At 43.0% G+C, this 19,375-nt stretch overlaps 1 protein-coding gene across 1 annotated transcript in view; it reads left to right on the top strand.

Annotated features, from left to right (window-relative positions):
• LOC138607462 (discs large homolog 1-like protein) overlaps positions 1-19,375 on the top strand; it is a 126,686-nt gene that overhangs the window by 3,281 nt on the left and 104,030 nt on the right. The window contains exons 3-4 of the mRNA XM_069680075.1: positions 2,129-2,984; positions 4,223-4,319. Of these exons, the coding sequence (XP_069536176.1) occupies positions 2,129-2,984; positions 4,223-4,319 (953 nt within the window). The remainder of the gene's footprint in view (positions 1-2,128; positions 2,985-4,222; positions 4,320-19,375) is intronic.

Raw genomic sequence — 19,375 nt, 5'->3', positions numbered from 1 at the left:
ACAGGAACTTGTTTGTCCTTTTGTCCTAATGAAAATAAGAAGGTTTGGTTAGTGTGCCAGGAGGCTGGACTGATCAGAAGGACAGGAGAGGAGCACTGTTTGCTTTCTTAAAGCGGTAGCACCAGTTTAAGAGGCCAGAGAATGTCGATCTAAACACAAAGATGTAGGCGTGATGTGGCTGTCACAGGAAACACAGGGCTCTTTGTAGACAGTACGCACAAATGTAGAGAATGTGTCGCAAATATAACTTCCTCCAAAGAGTTAACAGCCTGTGTCGGACTGGTTAGTTCTGCCTGTTGTGAACTGTTGCATATTGGCAAAAGAACTGTGTGGTTATGTGCATGATGACAAACTGGTTCTCAGTTCCTAGTCCTACCTGCTTTGTGCCACGCCCACAGCTTTAGCACCTGTTCTGTTCTGTGTGTGTGCGTGTGTGCGCATGTCTGTGTGTGCTGTCACTAAACACGAGACTTAGTTCCTGTTTGGGATTTTGACCTTTAATCCAGCTCTGTCAGGTGTTAGAAAGATACCACTGTCTAAGTCTTCCTCTCAATATGAATCCTTTTGTGATGAAGACTTTTGACTTTGTCATGAGTCATGTAATGTATATAATATAATCTTTACGTCTAGAAGTGTGTCTGTGTGTGATTTAGGGCAGCAACTAATGATTATTGTCATTGTTAAGCTGTTGATTATTTTCGAGAATAATTGACGAGTTCTTGATCGATGAGGTCTATAAAATGTCAGCAAATGTTTGATCAGTGTTGCCCAAAGCCCAAGAACACTTCCTCAAATATCTTCTTTCGTCCTCAGAATCAAAGATTTTCAAATAGATAATCAAAAGTAGGTCTTTTTAAGAGGTGTTGGCTAACTGACTTCCACACTGAATAAACCTTAAGTGCTGGTTTTAAGGATACTAGCCAGTTAGTCCTTTGTGGACACTCCCTTAAACCTTTGAGGACTGTTTGTCATTTATTCAGCGTACAGCTGTTTATCTTTCTACTTAAGTACTTTTACATTGAATGTCATGCCATTCACTTCTTCTTCTTATTTTTATTATTATTATTGCATGTATTTAATTGCACAGTTTGAGCTTAATGTAATAGTTGCCCTGTGATCCTTGATTCCTGTTTTATGTTTTCTTTTTTTACATTTCCTCTGTACGCTTTACTCTTCTCCTGTTCCTTTTGTCACACCCCCTTCTGACTTTGATATACTGCACCTCTTTCTCCCTTCCTCTTCATAATCTATTTTATGACCACCAAACAACCCATGAGCAGCCTGAGCTCACAACCAAGTTAAACCTCTGATACTACTCACATTTGTGTTTGTAAGTGTGGCTGCAGTATCCTTGAGCTGCCACTAGATGTCAACAGTGTGTTAGATGTGTATCCTTTGGCCTCTCAATCAATGTGCCATGGGATGCAGAAAATAGCCTACATCCATCCATCATGTCATTGAGCGAGAGGCGGGGGAGGACCCTGGACAGGTCGCACAGTCAGTCACACGGCAAAATATACATTTGTATTTAATTTTCCCCACTATTTTTGGAGCAGCTTCAAAGGGCGATAACAAACAGTTATTTCAAATAAAACACAATCTATAATAAATGAATCTTAACTTTAACCCTTTAACCTTTTTAACAGGTTTGGAAAGATCAAATCATCAACTTAATTGGTGCTCAGTCTTGGAACTCGCTGGCGTAAGCCGATTGGGGCAATGGCCAATATTTTGGGGTTTACAGTGTAGTAAGCTGATATCTGAAAAACATATAAAGAATATACGATCCAAGACTTCCTCTTTTGTATGATGGTTAAGATTTGTCAATAATCCTTGGACAACAAATGGACTTCCAACAAAACCAGGACGACCCTTGTGCCCACAAATTCTTAATTCATATGCAGATACATAGAGTTTCAGTTTATTGTCTAATCAACTCATCATTTCAGCTCTACCACCTGAGTGTGACAGCATTTTATTTGTTGTTTTCTTTTGTAGTAAGTTAGCCTTTCATTCATACAGTCTTGCATACAACCATTCATTATGTAACAACCTTATCTGCTAATCCCTAATCCCCAGTACTTTGAGTCACCCTTTATGGCTTTAATCTTTGCTCGTCTCCTTCCAGACATTCAGGAGTACTACGAGTTGACAATCATTTCAGACAAGTCTTCTGCCAGCCAGACAGACGGTCCATGGAACCTACCTGAATCCTCTAATCTGCCAGCAGAGCTCTCAGCCCAGCCACAGCCTCCCTCTGGTCCCCTGAGCCCTCAGGCTTCTGGAGGATCATCCCAGCCAAAACCCCTGACCCCCAAACCCAGGTCAATCAAGTCCCCTGCGCCTCCAATCCCATCGACAGCATCCACAACGAAGCCACCTTCCCCAACGACACCGTCCGTTTCACCTGAGTCCGAGCCTGCCAAGGTCAAATACCGTGCTCCTCTTCCTCCCCTCCAACCTGGAGCCTCCAAACCATCAGCATCGGAGACTCCTAAACCAACTTCTCCAACTGCTGCCACATCTCCCAGAGCCACAGTGAACTGTGTAGAAACCCCCAGTAACTCCGTAAAAACACCTCCCGGAGTATCAGCGAATGGAGCAAAGCCACGTCTTACTGCCACCGTCTCTGATGTTTCCTCAGAAAGCTCCACCGCCGCCGCCAATCCACACAGCCGTCGTCTTTCTGCAGACCTCAACCTGGTGACCGTCTCTGCCCTCGTCTCCAGCACCGTCCAAGGCATCGTGTCTCCAACCACTCCAGAGAAACCTATTCGCACCAGCATCACTTCTTGCACCAGCCCGGGTCTCAATAAAGCCAAAGACGCTACTATAATCTCAACAGCTCTTGCAACCAACAAAGACCCAGGCCCAGGCAAAGTCACCCCCAGCACGAGTCCAACCAGCCCCAGCCAAAGATTTACCTTCAGCAGCCGCAGCCACTCTGTTCCTCCAGGGCCTTCGACTAAAGGGCCTCCTCTGAGGTATGTGCAACAGATTAACATAATAAGTGTATGTTAACAAACAACTTGACATTTTAACAATCTCAGTTGTTTAATTAAGTATAAGTTTGGTCACTATATGATCAAACAGTGTGCTGACACTGCCACAATGCAGTTTATTAATACTTTGAATTAATATAATGTAAGGGAAAAACTGTGCAAAAAACTTTTATATACTTTTCATTCATTTCCCATTGGTAAAGCTGGAGTTACTACAAGTGCTGCTTTTCTTTTTCTTGCCAGCTTTTGTACCGTAGCAATTCTAATCATGCTAACTAGCTAATTTATATACTAATAAACTAGATATTAATTCAATACCTTTTTCAGTTTTTGTTTAGCACATAATATATATACAAAAAGGTTGATTGACAAAATGTAAATTACCGTAAAATCCATAATATAAGTTCCACTGGAATCAAGACGCAGTCTGTCTTTGGAGGTATCCCAGAGGGAAAAGGTTTTCTATAGGTATTTATTAATAAGAACGTGTATACATGTTATTTCAACACTATTTAAATTTATTTTCATTATAAACACACACAAATTACAGCCTACCATCTGTTTTCGCCATGTCGAGTTTGCAATCCTGCTAGCTACCTGTGCTGTAGCTAGCGGTAGCTGGCAGCCTACGGTAATCATTGATTGTTGCGAGGGTGGCGGCTGCAATGGCGATCATGACGGTGCATGTCCGTGACAAAGCGTTAGCAACAATTAAGTTGTTTTCCTTGCTTAAAACAGTGAGGAAACTATGCACTGTGGCATATTGTAAATATGAGACGTTGTAGCGCCTTGGACCTGGAAACAGTTTAATGCAGAGATGTAACATCACCACTTAGCAACCGTAGCGCCATCGTCTGGGTAAAATACCCTAACACAGTAACATACCTCTCTGCATTTTATACTGGTATATTAGTCGCACTGGTATATAGGAAGCAGCCCACTTTTTAGATTAAAAAAATGTATTAAAAGTGCTTCTTATACACCGAATTTTACATAAATGAGACATTTCAATAAATTGGAAAGTAAATGGTGTCTATTACATCTCATGCTTTGTGTAAGGAAAATGTATCAGTCACATGGGTTACGTGAGAAACATAAACATACACTATATACTGTATCAGCACTCTTGCTGTTGGGGATTCAGGTGTATTGCAGAATAATACCTGACAGTTTTCAGAGTTCACCTCCAGACACCGTCTCTCCTTGATCTCTGTTCCCAGTCCAACCAGCCCCGGGTCAGTAAAAGTCACCCTCACTAGCCCAAGTCCAGGTCCAGCCAGCCCCAGGCCGGCTACAAGCCCACTGACCCCCAACAAGGTAAGACATCTGTGTTTGTTTTGTATCAGAGCCTGAGGAAACCTGAAGGGAACCTCCAGCAGAGTATGATACACATGGCCTGCTAGCTGAAGGTCGGTGGTTTTAGTTGTTGGTTGGCAGCCTTGAGGCTACAGAGAGCTGCACGACTGTGGAAGAGATGTGAGGTTTTGTCTTGGCTCTTGAGTCTAATTTAGCCTCTGTTATCTCCATTTGCTGGTACTGAATACGACTCCTGGTACTGATGTTTATCTGTTTAGGTGGCAGAGATTTTAGTTTACATATATATTTGTTGTGATAGCCTGTTGGGTTTGGGTTAGGGTTAGAGGTGAAACATTGCTGGCAGGATATGATGCTTTCATGTTGTCTTTGAATCTGATAAAACGTCTTCCTGACCATCACCGACTAGGTTTTCTTGAAACTGATAAGTTTGTTTTAACTCCAGAGGTTTTTTCTTTCATTGCTACACCACAATTTGTCGTACAAGACAAGTTAAGAAGGGGAAATCAGTGTAGAACAGAACTGGATGTGTTGTCTAACACATCACTTCTGCTACACTGAATATAGTTGTGATTAGTGCAAACATGTTATATCTTGTGACCAACAAGGGAACCAGTGTATCTAAAGGCTGCTGGTGGCTGCACAGACGTAGATGGACAGATGCTGTAGTTTATGCTGCTTAAACGCGGGTTTACACGGAATTACATAATATGACAAGCAGAATCAATTTAATTTCTGTGTTCAGTCATCAGCAGAACAACTCAGAGAACTGGTTGTAGCTTGTTGACCTTGCTGAAATGGGAATTGAATGTTTGTTTGTGCTTTTGGCTGTTTGACATCAGGCTTACACTGTGTACATTGTTGCACTGCTATACTGCGGATTATCTACCTGTCGGGAAATTGTGTTCTGTGTGTGCATCGGGCAACATTTGGCCTCCCATCAATGCGCTGCTTGTGTTGTGTTGAGGTTGGTGTTGTCTCAGGGTACATTCATGTACCAGGTGTTTCTAATGAATTCACCTAATAATACCTGGTGAATGGGACAGTTAATAATGCTTTATCTCCTTTGAAATGTATGAGTTAAATGTTTTAATCGGACAAAAGAGGGAATTTTGCGTTGTAAATTTAGTGTAGTAATTTAATGTTGGCCAAATTCAGTGAAACACAATTATACAGTATGACTCTGGCTGCTGTCTGTCCATTCCCATTCTTGTTGACTCAATATCGTAAGATTGCCTTAAAGGGAATGTCTTAACATTTGGCACAAATGTCCTCTTGGACCACAGGGTGACTGATTTTAATTTTCTGACAAGTTTAGTTTAAATGAGTTATTGCTGCTCCGACTTAGCAGGTTAACTAACACTAACTCTAAGGTCAGTGACGTTTCCATATCTGTAACACAAGACGCTGTTCTGCAGTTAAACACGTCCACATGAAGGGTCTTATTTTTCAGTAATTTAAATGTGTGTTAGGGTTTGCGGAAGGGGCGGGACATCGTCCACCAGCCAAAAAACGTCACCAGCGCCCGCCTCGGGGTATTTTGGCTTCCCTTTTGTACAATTAGAATAGTTGGAAACGTGTCATCCATATTTATTTACAGTCATTTATTATGACATATGTCTAAAAGGATAAAATGATGATTGTGTTTTTAGCTTGTCCTCCCATTTGTTCATCCGTACAAGTGTTTGTTCATCTGTCTTTTTCGTTCTATTAAAGTGTTGTTTAATGAATGGGATTACCAGTCTGATTGTATTACAGCGTGGCACGGCTGCTGAACAAAATTGCAACTTCATAAATAATGTTCATAAGCACAACCCAGTGCAGACAGACTGACAACCATCTGTTGGCAGCAGTGAGCATCAGGAGAGAAGCAACAAAGAGGGAAGGGACAGGGGAGTGTGGAACCGGACAGAAGTAGAGCAGGACGGGCACAGGAAAGAAATGTGTTTTATGCAAGAGAATTACATATGAGACAATTCACGCTCAACTTTTCTATCTCCCTCTGCTCCGCTGGCCTTGTACAGTATGGTTAGTGCATGTTTCAGATCTGACATCCATCACAATGATGTTGTGTATCTAGAAAAAGCCCGGTATCTTGAGTGAAGCTTCAGGGTGCATACGGAGCTTTAACTTGCCAGTCAAAGTTGAAAGTAGAGCATCCATTGCTTTACACTGTTCACTCAGTGTAACCACCCGCTCCTGCCAAACAGAGACTGACCTGATAAAACAGCAGAGTGGTGTGCGTGCGCGCGCGTGTAGTATATGTATTTTTGTGTGTTCTGGCGTCTGTCTGTGTGAGTGTTTGCCTGTGCATCCATGTGTGTGCGTTTCTGCGCCTGTCTCTGCATGTTTGGCCGTCAGATTTTTTGTGTGTGTGCGGATACGTATTCTGAGCAGTGCACTATTTGAGGTCAAAACGTGGCTACCAGCTGCCATAAAGTGAAGACAGCAGCTGGAAAACAAGAGGGCGGGTGGAGGTGCGCCGGGACAGCTGCCATGTTTCCGAGTCGGCCTCCATTTTAGCGGAGAAGTCCTCTCTGGCTGCTCTGGTGAGAGGACAGGTGGAGAGGATATGAGGAAGGGAGGAGAGAGAGATTGAAGGGATGAAAGAAGAGGATGAGAAGGAGGAGACAGAGACGGACAGGCAGCGGAAGGATGTCAAAAACAGCAACAAGCGGCCGAGTGGTGGGACGGGAAAGTTGCGGCTGGAGGATGTTTCCGTGAAAGTTTGCCAGGCGGGCTGGTGATGATGGACTGCATCTGTATCCTCACTACCAAGGTGAGACACAGGAAGAGAGCAGATTACAGCAGCTCAGGATATGAGGTGTGACAGTGCGGGATTACATTTTCTGTAAGATGAATTATCAAAGTATCTCATGATGGCATTCATTCATTCTTTTGTCTCATTCACCCCTTTAAATGGAATGTTGAACTAGTTTGTGGATTAGCTGCTAAGATTTGAATGTGCCAAGTGTCCTCACATGATCTTCAAGGTAGTGTTATTCTTAATGGAAAAGTGAGACTGCAGTAACAGGTTGCTGATGGCTCAGGCGTTGTGCTCTACCTGTGAACGAACAGGCTATAAGTTCATATATTTCAGGAACAGGCTGTGCTCTAGTGAAGGGGCTCTAATGGGAATGCCGAGCTGTTGCTTAGCTGTCCGTCTGACATGTGACACCCTGAGAGACGGGAAACTGGGTTGATAGGACATACGCTTCAAAAGATTAGCCATCTGACTGACTGGCTGTGTAGATAGATGATAGATTCACAGACTCAACTGTCGTCAAGGCAATATATAGAGAATATATCCAAACAAGGGTGGTAAATTATGTACATTTAAATACTTAGAAATGCATGGCCAATTTAGAAGCAGAAGATCCATAGAGAGTAAGGCTCCGGCCAGCTGATAATCTGCACAGGATCATAGACGATGGATTGAAGGAAAATTTAACTGATAAAGGTGCTTTTATTGAAATAGAATTGATTAACAAATGACCTGATTTTAAACAATCCCTTGTGCCAATAGGTAGTGAGCACTTACGTGAGCTTTGCCTCGTTGTTGGAGGCACGAGATGGTTGACAGTTGGGGCTTGATGCCACCGGATGCAATTTGGGATTCAGTGTCTCGCCCAAGGACACTTTGACATGTCGACTGACGGAGCTGGTGATCGAACCTCTAACCTTCCGAATGAAAGACGACCGACTCTACCACTGAGCCACAGCCGCCCCGAGGTTGATGGAAGCAATTCAAGTGGTCACGCTCCATCCTCAGTGTTTTAGCGACTAGCCCACTACATCTCTGGAAGGCTCAGTGGTGGATTATGGCATCCCAGAACAACCCCATGCATTCTGTTTTCATAATCTCTTTGTTAGGTTACTTGTAGCCCAGCAGGGGAGCCATATCCTTCGGCTGCTTCTTTGAGCTAACTTTGTGACTGGTCTGATGGTTGCCCCAGTATCTGTACCTGGATTCCTAGCTTCCTCAGTCTGATGGAATAAGAAGCCACAAACCCCTGCCCTTCACTTTTATCAAGACTTTCATCTTGCTGTCTTGCTTCTGCTGCCATAGGCCTCCCCGACTGAGTCCCTCAACGGGACTGTGAGCTCATCTCATCTCATCTAAGGTGATGGAAGCAATTTCAGTTGCAAAGTTGAACTGCTGGAAAATATCCACAAGCATCTCCCAAGATGCTTGGGCTTTGCTTGACCTTCTCAGACAAAGTTGTTTGCTTTAGAGGATTGGTAGCTCTGCTGCCAAGGAGTTGGTCATCCTAAGCTTGTTCTAAAGAGTTGTTGCCAGGCATGAGGCTGGTCTTACAACGTGTCTCACAATCACTGGAGTTGCGCAAAGGACACAGGTTGGCTCCTTGACAGACCACAGATGGAGAATCTTTGGAGATGGAACTTCAGGTACTACTAGTACGACGTGTCTGCTGACATCTTACAAGCAAAGAAGTGTACAAAAGTGTTGGAGGACGGCAACATGTTGTTCTCGTTTGAGTGAGGATAACAGAGCACACTTAAGTCTCTCTTAAAGGACATTCCTTGTATCACACTAGTGTAGTTCGGACTTAGTGTCATTGTTGACTCAGTCTTGATTGTGCTTGTTTGTGGACTTGTGTTCGACTCCACTATGTTTGCTTGCACCACAGTATCTATATGAGGATAATGACTTTGACCACTGGTTCACCCTGCCTCCTCAGCAAGTAATATTGCCTTGCAGCCAGTTGACGAGCATGCTCATTAGCTACTGGGGGCATGACCTTCTGGCATGCTGGCAAACACAGGGGTTTGTGAGTTCGAGACTGGGCAGAAAGTGAAGCCTCCATTGGCATGAACAACTATCGCAAAGATGCAAAACATTCCCAGAAAAGGCCTGAATACAGGAGTCCTGAAAAGAATCTGCATGGTCTTTTTAGTCAAAGGAATCTGTTTAATGATAGAAAGACTGAGACATCACATGCACACAAATAAGTCTTCAGTCTGCTGGCAGATCTACAAACAGACTACAGGGACTCCATCTCAAATTCATCCGGTTAATCTCCTTTATCTCATTAAGATAATGGATTAAAAGACAAAGGGTGTTCTCTGAGCCCAAGACTGCTAGATAACTGCTGGAGGATGTCTCACGACTTTCTCCCTCATCAAGCTTGATTCATTTCTCTTTATTGTCTCCCTCTCTGACCCTCTTTGACTCTTAACTGCTGTGCACTCTGGGCAAACAGACAAACACACAAAAAGGCCTCAATGCACTAATAAAAGGAGTGTCTAATATTCTAAACCATACCCTAGATTGATCAGAAATGCTACTGGTTACATTACTGATGGATGTGTTTAAAAAAAATACCGAATCCCGCCTTTGTTTTACCTTTTTCTGATTGTTGTTGATCATATTGATTGTCAGTGGCCTCCCGTGCACCAAGGGAGCAAGAGTCTCTCTTAAGAGGCTTACCTTAGGCGGCTAATAGACTTTACAGAGGTGGAGCTATTTTAAGATGGACAAAGAGGAGAAAAAAGAGGAAAAAAATGTGAGCGACTCACACAGAACACGGAGACAGGACAGAGATCAAGCCTGTGAGCCAGTGATTTATCACAAGGTCCTTGTATACCTAGCTTTTCTGTTTATTTGACTGGATTTTGCCAGAGAACCCGATGCTACGTCATCCCACCGATCCGTCCATCTGTGCAACTGTCCAGCTGGCACTGCCGTGTAACTCTAAAGAAGGGTCACAGCCAACAAATTAATCAACGGAGACGGCATGAAAGAAGAGGAAGGAGAGAACCTTCCAAGCAGCTGTAGGACTATTGAGCCAACGGCTGTGTACCTGCAGCAAACTAACAATGCCGTGTAGGACTGCTGTTACACAATAGCTCAGCCCAGTGAAAGGCTGAATGTCCTATCAGCTCTAGGATCCACACCTGTTGTGAAGAATTGGACTAAGTCAGCAGCCCTGGTTGTAGTAGGAGAAGCACGAGGGCGACACGTGAAGATGGACCATCAAAACTCCTCAGTCAATGTAACGTATCTTCATTTATTCAATCTCTGACTCACTTTCTGTTTTAAGACATCACTCAGTACATGTTTTGGTAGAAGGGACACTGAGGTCAAATCAGCGTCATGAATGACCAGCAGTCTGTTAGCTGCTGTTAAAGTGCCCCGTATGTTAAGCCTTATTCAGTTTGGTGCATGTATTGTCCGTTCTGTATTCTCTCATGCACAATTTAAGCTTGTTTGAAATCAAACAAAGGTGTGTATTGACATATGCACTGTAGAAGACATGTCCCATGATACCTATGTAAATACACAAAAATCATATGAACACATTGCAAAAAAACTCTCTCTCTCCGTCTCTTGCACACACAGTTTTCCAAGCCAGCATCAATCTGCTTCCTGTTTTTTCTTTGGCAAAGTACAGGTTGGCACTAATACATATCACTCTTTGAGGTGCCTCCTAAAGCATCTTAGAACAAGAAGTGTGTCACATCCTTATAAAACTCTGTTATCCAGGCCCTTCATGCTTCCGTATCGCTGCCAACGATAGCAGAGGCTGGCTGATAACCCCAGGAGCTGATTAATTAAGAGGAATTAACCCCGAAAGGTCAAAGGTTTGGGCCTTAACATTAATTATAGCTGCCTGGCAATGATCCGTTTCCTGCAGTCTGACCAACTACTTCTATTCTGAACTTCTAGAGCTCGAACACTTACGGTCATTAAGCTCACTAACTTTACTCGTTAAGCTTAAAATTGCCCACAGTGAAAACAGGTCCCTAAGTTTAACAGAGAGGCATGCGAAACAGATAAAGCACATCTTTTGTGGGGCAGTAGCTCAGAAGTTGGATCATCAACTGGCTGGACATTTGGCGATTTGTTTGTACTGATACCTCAAAAAGTAATGCACTAGAACTTGTGATTAACCTGCGTAAACATGAGCCAAACGAGAAGACTCACCTCAGGCGGTGGCAGGTTGTCCACTCAGTGGCCTACTCAGAGTTACGTTGATGGATGGGTCAACAACGCAGAAGACCAGGGTTTGAGTCCCGTGTAAAACAAAAAGTGTGAACTTAGTTTAATACCCCAAGGCACACCGTGATGCATTTTCTAAACTTAACCAACCATTTTAACATAACCAAACAGACCGCCAAACCAAATGTAAGGAAGGAAGAAAACCGACCTTGAAATATCTGCTCAAGAATACCTTGAAACACATGCTGAACAAGCAAGTGTGAGACACATAAGGAGGGCAGTGACAAAGCGATCTGGACATGTGAACTCACTGGACAGTGGCAGGATTACGCTTAAAGGATTGTGCAGAATTTTGTAGTATATCACCAGAACCGTTGTATTAGGATATGTTGATTGTGAACCAGAAAGTTGCTACGAAAGTGCAGTCCCACTGTTGTTTAGTTCTTGTGAGTTTTTCTTTGCTTATTTAATGTTTAGAAGGTCTGACAAATTGCTAGACTTAACGACCCATACCAATATGTATTGCTCTTACCCTTGAAAGTGGTGTAAGAAGCTGGTTAACATAGTGAGTAAGCAGTTGTTAAATCCATACATTTGATGCAGACATTTTTCTTAGAAGATGCCAGTACTTTTGGTGACAAAGCCCAACTTGCTTGCTTTTGTATTCTCCTCGCTCATTATTTGTGAAATTATAAATGGTCGCTGCAACAACTGAATGGATCTGAATGACGGCTAATGCGTTTTCATGGTTTAGTAACACTATGTGGCAAAGAGGGAAAGCCTTTAGTCACTTGGCACCCTGATAAGCTGTCAAAAAGGCAAGACGGAGGGCTGCTTACTGGAGCTGTTTCTTGGCCTACATCCATCCAAGGCCACACCCCTTAAACCAGGCCAAATCCGGAAGCCATGTGTAAACAAAGGCCGGCTCACATTTAGCCATCAGATCCCAGAGCTCAGCCAGAAACAGCCCATCTTGGCTGGTTGAGGGTCATCTCCTGCAAGGACTGGCCAGAGCTTGTCCTGGGAAAAATAACTCATCCGTCTGAAAGGGTGTAAGCAGGACGCCAACACTCGTGATGCTGATAGCCACAGGAACAAGAGAGTAGTCAGTGATAAAAAGCTCATCTCATATTCATTGTTTTGACAAAGTCAGAACCGAGTTGGCTTCTGGATCTGGATCTGCTCTTGTTCACTCACCAGTTTGCAGCATTTCTTTCCATAGCATTCTTATGTCCTTGTCAAGCTAGCAGGCTAGCAGCGCTAGCATTAAATTGCTCATCTCATGTCATGCCTGAGTAGAGCCACAGCAGCTAATCCCATTAAGCAGATGACTAATCTCTGTGGAGCTCCACACTTACACACATTTATACAGAGATGCCAACCTACAGCACACACACACGATCAACCCAGCAGGAGTTCATCACAGTTCAGTTTGGACTTGTCATTGATTTTCCAGGAAAGGATAATTAAACAGCTTTAATTGGCTTTGTGACCCAGTGACCCAAACTTAAAAGGATACTTAAGGGAGTCCCTCAAGGTCATTCTACATGGTGTGTTGTGAGTTCAAATGTCACTGCCATGTCATTCTTGTACTGTAGTACTGCTAGTCTGCAACAGTTGAGATATAAATGATGTTTTGTTTAGATCAACAGATTCATAAATATCATATTTGTCCTCAAGTGATTGCTGTCATACCTTTCACACAGGATCTGTTTACATCTATGAAAGTATTTCTCATTAAATGGCTATAACCTAACTTAATTAAATCCATGTTATAACAAGAATAATACAGGCAATATAAATCATATCCAGAGAGTGTGTGCCATGCATCTCTGCTGTTTTTGTCGTGTTTGTATGGATATATATGGGCCTACAGCTCATATAAGCTGTAATGTCAACTTAATACGTTGCTATACGCCCCTACATACTCTTACATTTCCTCTCAGGCTTAGCGTAAACCCTTTAAACTAAAACTGAGATCAAATGAATGTTTACACACCAGATCCATGTGCTGCTGTGTCTGTGTTTTGCCACATAGTGGCACTCTATGTATGACAAACACACCAAGAGGCCGGATGCTACTATATTGGTTCTGTGGAGAATTGACACTGCTGTTAATGTTGGTTGTTGTCTCTTGAAATTAATTGTTTAAATGTAAAATATTGATTTGTTTTATGGTGTGCGGCTCTAATCCTGCTGCACAGTTGATATTTGTAGCTGCGAGGTCGCAGCAGGAGTCACTGTGTCCTCACACGGCACTAAAGGGAGCGAGAGGAAGAGATATATATAGAAGAAGATTCACTCATGTGTAAAGTGAACACACACAGCTGGTAAAAGCTCGTCATGTGACCTTACATGAAACGTGGATGTATGGAGCCGTTTATCATGGGTTACAGTGTAGGATGGAGGATCCTCCATGATTGGCGAGTAGTGAGCGTACGAGGTTACTACACACACGTAGACACAGCGTAGTTATTTCTGTGCTGGCTGACCTACTAATGTTAACATGTAGTGCATGCCTGCTAGGCTCATGATGTTGCATCCCCTGTCTCTCCCCCATTCTCTCTCTCTCTTTTCTCTCTCTCTCCTGTTTCTATCTCATTCATTTCTTTCTTTCTGTAGTGTTCCTGCCTTGCTTTTCTTTCCTTCTTTTCTTTGTCCCTTTCTATCTTTTAGTAATTTGATATAATGTTTGAAGATGACATAATATTCTATATTTGTACATCATGAGTCGAGAGCCATGTGAGCCAAAACGCCTGTGGCTCTCCCAGATGTATTATTGTAATGTGAGTGTGTGTGTACATGAGTATGCACATACATCAGCGGGATCTCCATCTGTTCCTTGCCAAACACAGCGGGACTCTTATAGCTGTTCTCAGGATAGCTAGCTTATCACACAGTGCCTGCCACTTGACCAAAAGCATAAAAAACACTTGATTTATCCAGGAAGAATCCAATTTGGGGCTTTATTATGAAATCACTTGAACCTGCGTGTAAGCTCTTAAAATGACTCCTCTTAACCCCTCTGGGAAAATCTTTAGACTAAACAAGATAATTCAATTCACGATAAATCCAAGCAGACAGGACGTACACACGGTTGAACGTGGTTGCAAATCAAAGATGTTCGATACAAAATGTGTCTGTAAAGGATGTTTGTGCAGGTTTTTCCTGCATATGGTGGAGCTTTGGGTCGGATTGAACTAACAGATTCAAGGCTTTACGCAGGAGACTGGTGTATATCCAAAAGTCAACTTGTATTTATAACCTAAGCTTCAAAAGTAATGTCACATATCTAACAAACATACTTATTTAAAAGCAAAACCATTATCTTTTCCTGAACATAAGTAAGTAGTTAATGTATCCTTAGCCAAAGTGCGACTGCTGCACCCGGTTTGTCTGGAAAGCATGTTGTCAATCGACCTATTCTGTCTTTCAGGTATGACACTCTTTTATTTATCTTAAAGGTGACATATTTTAGCTATGCAATCAATTTTCTATTGTTCTAATGTGTTTTTGATTCACGTTGGTAAAGTTTGTTTCGTTTTATGCCTTTATTGAGAGGACAGTGGATAGTGCTGGAAACAGAGGAAGAGAGTAGGGGATGACGCGCGGCAAAGGGCAGAGGGCAGAGGGCAGAGGGCGGGAGCTAAACCGGCGCCGCCTCTCCTTCCTCCTGAAACCAACAAGCCGTTTTGCCATTCAAAGGTCAGACCTTAGCCACGATTGGCTGACAGTATTTGGAGTGACTGCGTAGCCCCTGCCCCACGTGTGCAATCCCACGTGCGGGAGCGGCCGCACTGCACTGTCACTCCAAAGTTGTAGAAAACATGGCTGCTCTAGGATCAGTTATTCGGCCTTACATGTACGAGCCAGAATCGCCAGGAGGTGTCGGAATGATAAGTTGAAATCTTGACGACTTGACTACAAGCTAGTGCAAGAAGGCAGCCTGAGGTGAATGATGATTGGTTGACTTCAGCGAAAGTGAGGTTCTACGTAGAAACCTGCAGCTGTTCTGAACGGCCCATTTCAGAGGCGACTTTTAAAAAAATGTCAATCTGGAAAAACACGGAATTATGCAGATTTCACTTTTTCACTGTGAACAACAAACACCCAAAAAATTAGATATATATGAGAACATCCATTTAAAAGACATGTCCCCTTTAATAATACCTTATCACCTTGTAGAAATGTGCTGTGTTAAGGTTAAAAGGTGACTATTTCATTAATTATGACAAGAACACACGTCATTTTCAAGGTTTTTGTTGAAGATTTAAGCCCTTGCTCTTCTTAGAATAACTTTCACGTCACTGCATTATTTATATGACTTGTCCACCTGCATCAGCATCAAGACTTAATTGGCTCCTCCAGCTTTGTTAACGGTACATCTTTTATCCGTCTACTGTTCCTTCTTAGAATAATATCTCCCCGCTGATTGCCCGTGTTAAACGTAACTTGAGGCATATTCATGGCGGATTGATAACTTTATCAGTAAACATGAAATTACTTTGGAGACCTCTGTGTGGTATCAGCTTCATCCTGCTTATTCCCCATCTGTGACCTCAAACTCACCCTCTGCTGGCTTGTTTCCCTCTCTTCATCCTCTGCTTCCTCGCGCATCGTTCCCCCCTCTCGGTCTCCTCCTCTCTCTCTCTCTCATGCTGCGTTGTTTGTTTTTCAGTCGAGGTGAGATGACAGAGACGACCACAGAGACACTACTGTGTGTGTTTGGGCCTGTGTGTCTGTGTGTGTGATGGTCCAGATGGCCCAGCCGTCAGCATCAAGAGGCTCGGCTGTGGAGTGCGCTTTGACTTGTTTGACTTCCGGTGCCCTTTATCCTCCCCTAAATCCTCCCCTCCTCTCCTCTGCAGCCCTAAATCACCTTTAAAAAACTCTGGAGACAAAGCAGTTTTGAATTGTTGTGGTGGCGCTTTAGTTGGAAATCTGAGGCATGTTTAACTTGGTCAGCAGTTCAAGTAGTTAGCATGTGGGACAAAATAACTCAATGGTTAATTACTTTACTCTATATTATGCGGAAACAATGTGTTTGACATCTTATAAAGTGCTTTAAATACAAGTGAGAACCAAACTCAAGTTTTGACCACTAAGGCGCTTTATAAAGCTATTATAGCTGTGTGTAAGTAGCATTTACCTTAATCCATCCATCCATTATCTATACAGCTTATCCTGCTCTGGGCTGGAGCCAATCCCAGCTGTCACTGGGCGAGAGGCGAGGTACACCCTGGTATGATCGCCAGTCAATGACATGGCTGACACGTAGAGGCCATGTCCTCACGTACACGGGTATTATTCAAGCTTCAGCTTTTTTCATCCACACAAACGCCGTTTTAAGTCACTGAAAACTTTTGTAAAACTCTGGCCAGGGTGAAGACTTTTAGAAACTCAGTTTCCGCTGAGACGTGTAGCCGGGGTAAACAGCGTTTTTTGGCCTGTGATGTCAGGCTGTTATCACCTTTGTGAGGCGTCACAAATGAGGCGACATTCCTTGTGAAATGACGGACGTGACATAAACAGTGATGCTTAACAGGACTTTTTACGTGTTTACACATGTATGTTACTCATCCACTATATTGAGGAACAAAGGCGTCTGGATAGATTTTTTCAGACATTTGTTTGCCCGCGATTCTTCTTCTTTTTCTTTGCATGACCGGGTTATATCGCCACCTGTTGGTGTGGCATTCTCATGACAGCGTTTCTGCTGTGTTTTTGCGTTTTCGTTTGGACAGTTATTTTTTATAACCGGGCTTGTGTGAGGTTTTTTTTGGTCACGAAGAATGGACAAACAACCTTTCACACTCACACCTACGGGCAGTTTAGAGTCACCAATAAACCGAATGTACATGTCTTCAGACTGTGGGAAGAAGTGGGAGTACGCACACTTGTAGAACATACAAGCTCCACACAGAAAGGCCCCCTACGCCTGGACCAGAAACCTTCTAGCAGTGAGGCGACAGCGCTAACCACTGCACCACCATGCAGCTATTCACCTTAAATACAGCCAAAAAGCCTGTCATTTGTAGTCTATAACATACACTCTAAATGTACATGCTAGAACATGCTAGAACTAACTTCAGTTCAGTTAAATGTATCACAAAACAGTTAAACAAGTACAAGAAACAGTGTATATGAAAGGGGACACCCTGATATCTGAAGCTTGAGAAATGGGGTCAAAACACCAAACAGTATTTGAAATATGTTTACAGACACATTGTGTAGATGTGAAAGAGTGCATGTACTATACATTAGCATTTACAACCTACAAAACGCCCAGGACTAACTCACAGGACATATAGCAGAAATAAGAGTAAGATATAAGTGGCTTGCAGAGCAGAGTAACTAGTTTAAGAGCAGCCAGCTGTTAAATAGGCTTATCTGTATTTATTAGGTCAGCTGGTTAAGTGCTCAATGGCTGCTGTTTACTTACAGTTTTGCTCACATAGAAATCACTACTAATACTCTGATAGAAGCAATATGACCTGCCAGTAACTTCCACCTGAGGCCATGTTCAGACCGCCTGAAATAACGCAGACCTCTCATCCATTTTAATTAGAGCAGTCTGGGGACACAGCAGGGGTGTCAACACAGAGGGCGCAGGTACAAAAAAAAAAAGCAGCAGGGTTGTCAGGCAAAGAAGTTGAACCTGGATCAACTTTTGCTGCAGTGCAAAGTAACATTATTTTACAAGTGCAGAGCGTTATAGTGTGAAGTGAATTTGATTATCCTCCCTGGGTTATACTGATATCTGTCCCATATGGTTCAAATAGTTGAAACAGGTATGGGTGACAGTGATGCCCATTTATTGTCTGTACATCCATGTATCAGCAGCATGTCAGGCAGCCATTTCTCTAAAGTTATAAGAAGTTTAAAGACCCCCTCCAGTGAAAATCCAGCATTTAACCTTGTAACCATCTCCATGTGGTGTTCTTCATGTGCTACAAGACATATCAGGGACAACATCAGCAGTCATCTCCATGGCTGGGCCTGTCTGCTTATAAACTGCAGTGTACCAAGGACAGGCTGAACAACACGTTTTCAGATTGGCAGGTTTGAGACGTCACAAACCTAAGGAGCCAATCCCGTTAATGGACGGGGTGACGCTATGCATATCATTATGTGTAACCTATGGCAACCACTTTGGCGATGTGCGAGCCAGCTTTAACCATCACCGTCATTTTTGCAAACTCACTACTGGCTACAAATAACTACATTTCAAGCTAGCTAAGTTTCAACAAGCTGCCGCTAAACGATGGCAGAGACGTGTTTTATTTTGCGCGATGGAGGAGACGGTTGGAAATGTGCAGAGAGCGCAGGGACTAGGCAGATTCGGGAATTTTTAATTAGGCAGAAGGAGGAGATGCCGCGGGAGGATTTTTACAAGGTAATTAAACATTTTTGCAGAAAAAACATGTCAGACACAATTTATTATTTCCAGCAGAGCATTTCATATGTCTTAAAACTGGAGCTGGTCTTTAAAGAGTTTGGATTTTGGGGGTTTGGAAGCTGTTTTCACACTTTCTACACCAACAAATTCTACGACTCCTTGAACTATTTGCAGAGTTGTTGCATTTTATAAAGTTTACCAATATTTAGGTCAAGCCTGACGTTGCCTGAAGCATAAAAGAAAGATTCAACTCTCTTCCACTCAGTGAGGCACACAGCTTTTGAATCAAACAGTGTTATCGCGACTCAGTATCAGCCGATACCCTAAGCCCAGGTGTTGGTATTACTTTTGGTATGATGACGATAAAAAAGTCGGACCATCCCTACTCGCCCGTACCTGAAACACAACCCCACCAAGTGCATTTCTATTGACGTTTTTTTCCAGCGCAAGTTTAACTGGAATGATGTTTTTTTTACGGTGCTTCTGGCACTCTAATCATGCGTCTACCTGGGGTAAGACCTTTATCGCAGGTGTCTCACTCAAAAAGAGATCCACAAAGTATCTAGGCTGTTGGCTCATGTTGTTTGTCTTTCCACATTTGCTGATTTGCACTAGTTTTAATCGTCTGCAATCATTGACCTTTTAATCGTTTTGCCTGTCCATTCCAACCGCTCAGTGATCTCTCAGCAGAGATCT

Source organism: Semicossyphus pulcher, unplaced genomic scaffold (assembly GCF_022749685.1).
Source record: "Semicossyphus pulcher isolate SPU_LCO1_2020_fin unplaced genomic scaffold, fSemPul1.0.p SCAF_4, whole genome shotgun sequence".
Taxonomy (NCBI): Eukaryota; Metazoa; Chordata; class Actinopteri; order Labriformes; family Labridae; genus Semicossyphus; species Semicossyphus pulcher.
The sequence above is the reverse complement of the archived record's forward strand: the minus strand, read 5'-3'. Positions and strand labels throughout refer to the sequence as shown.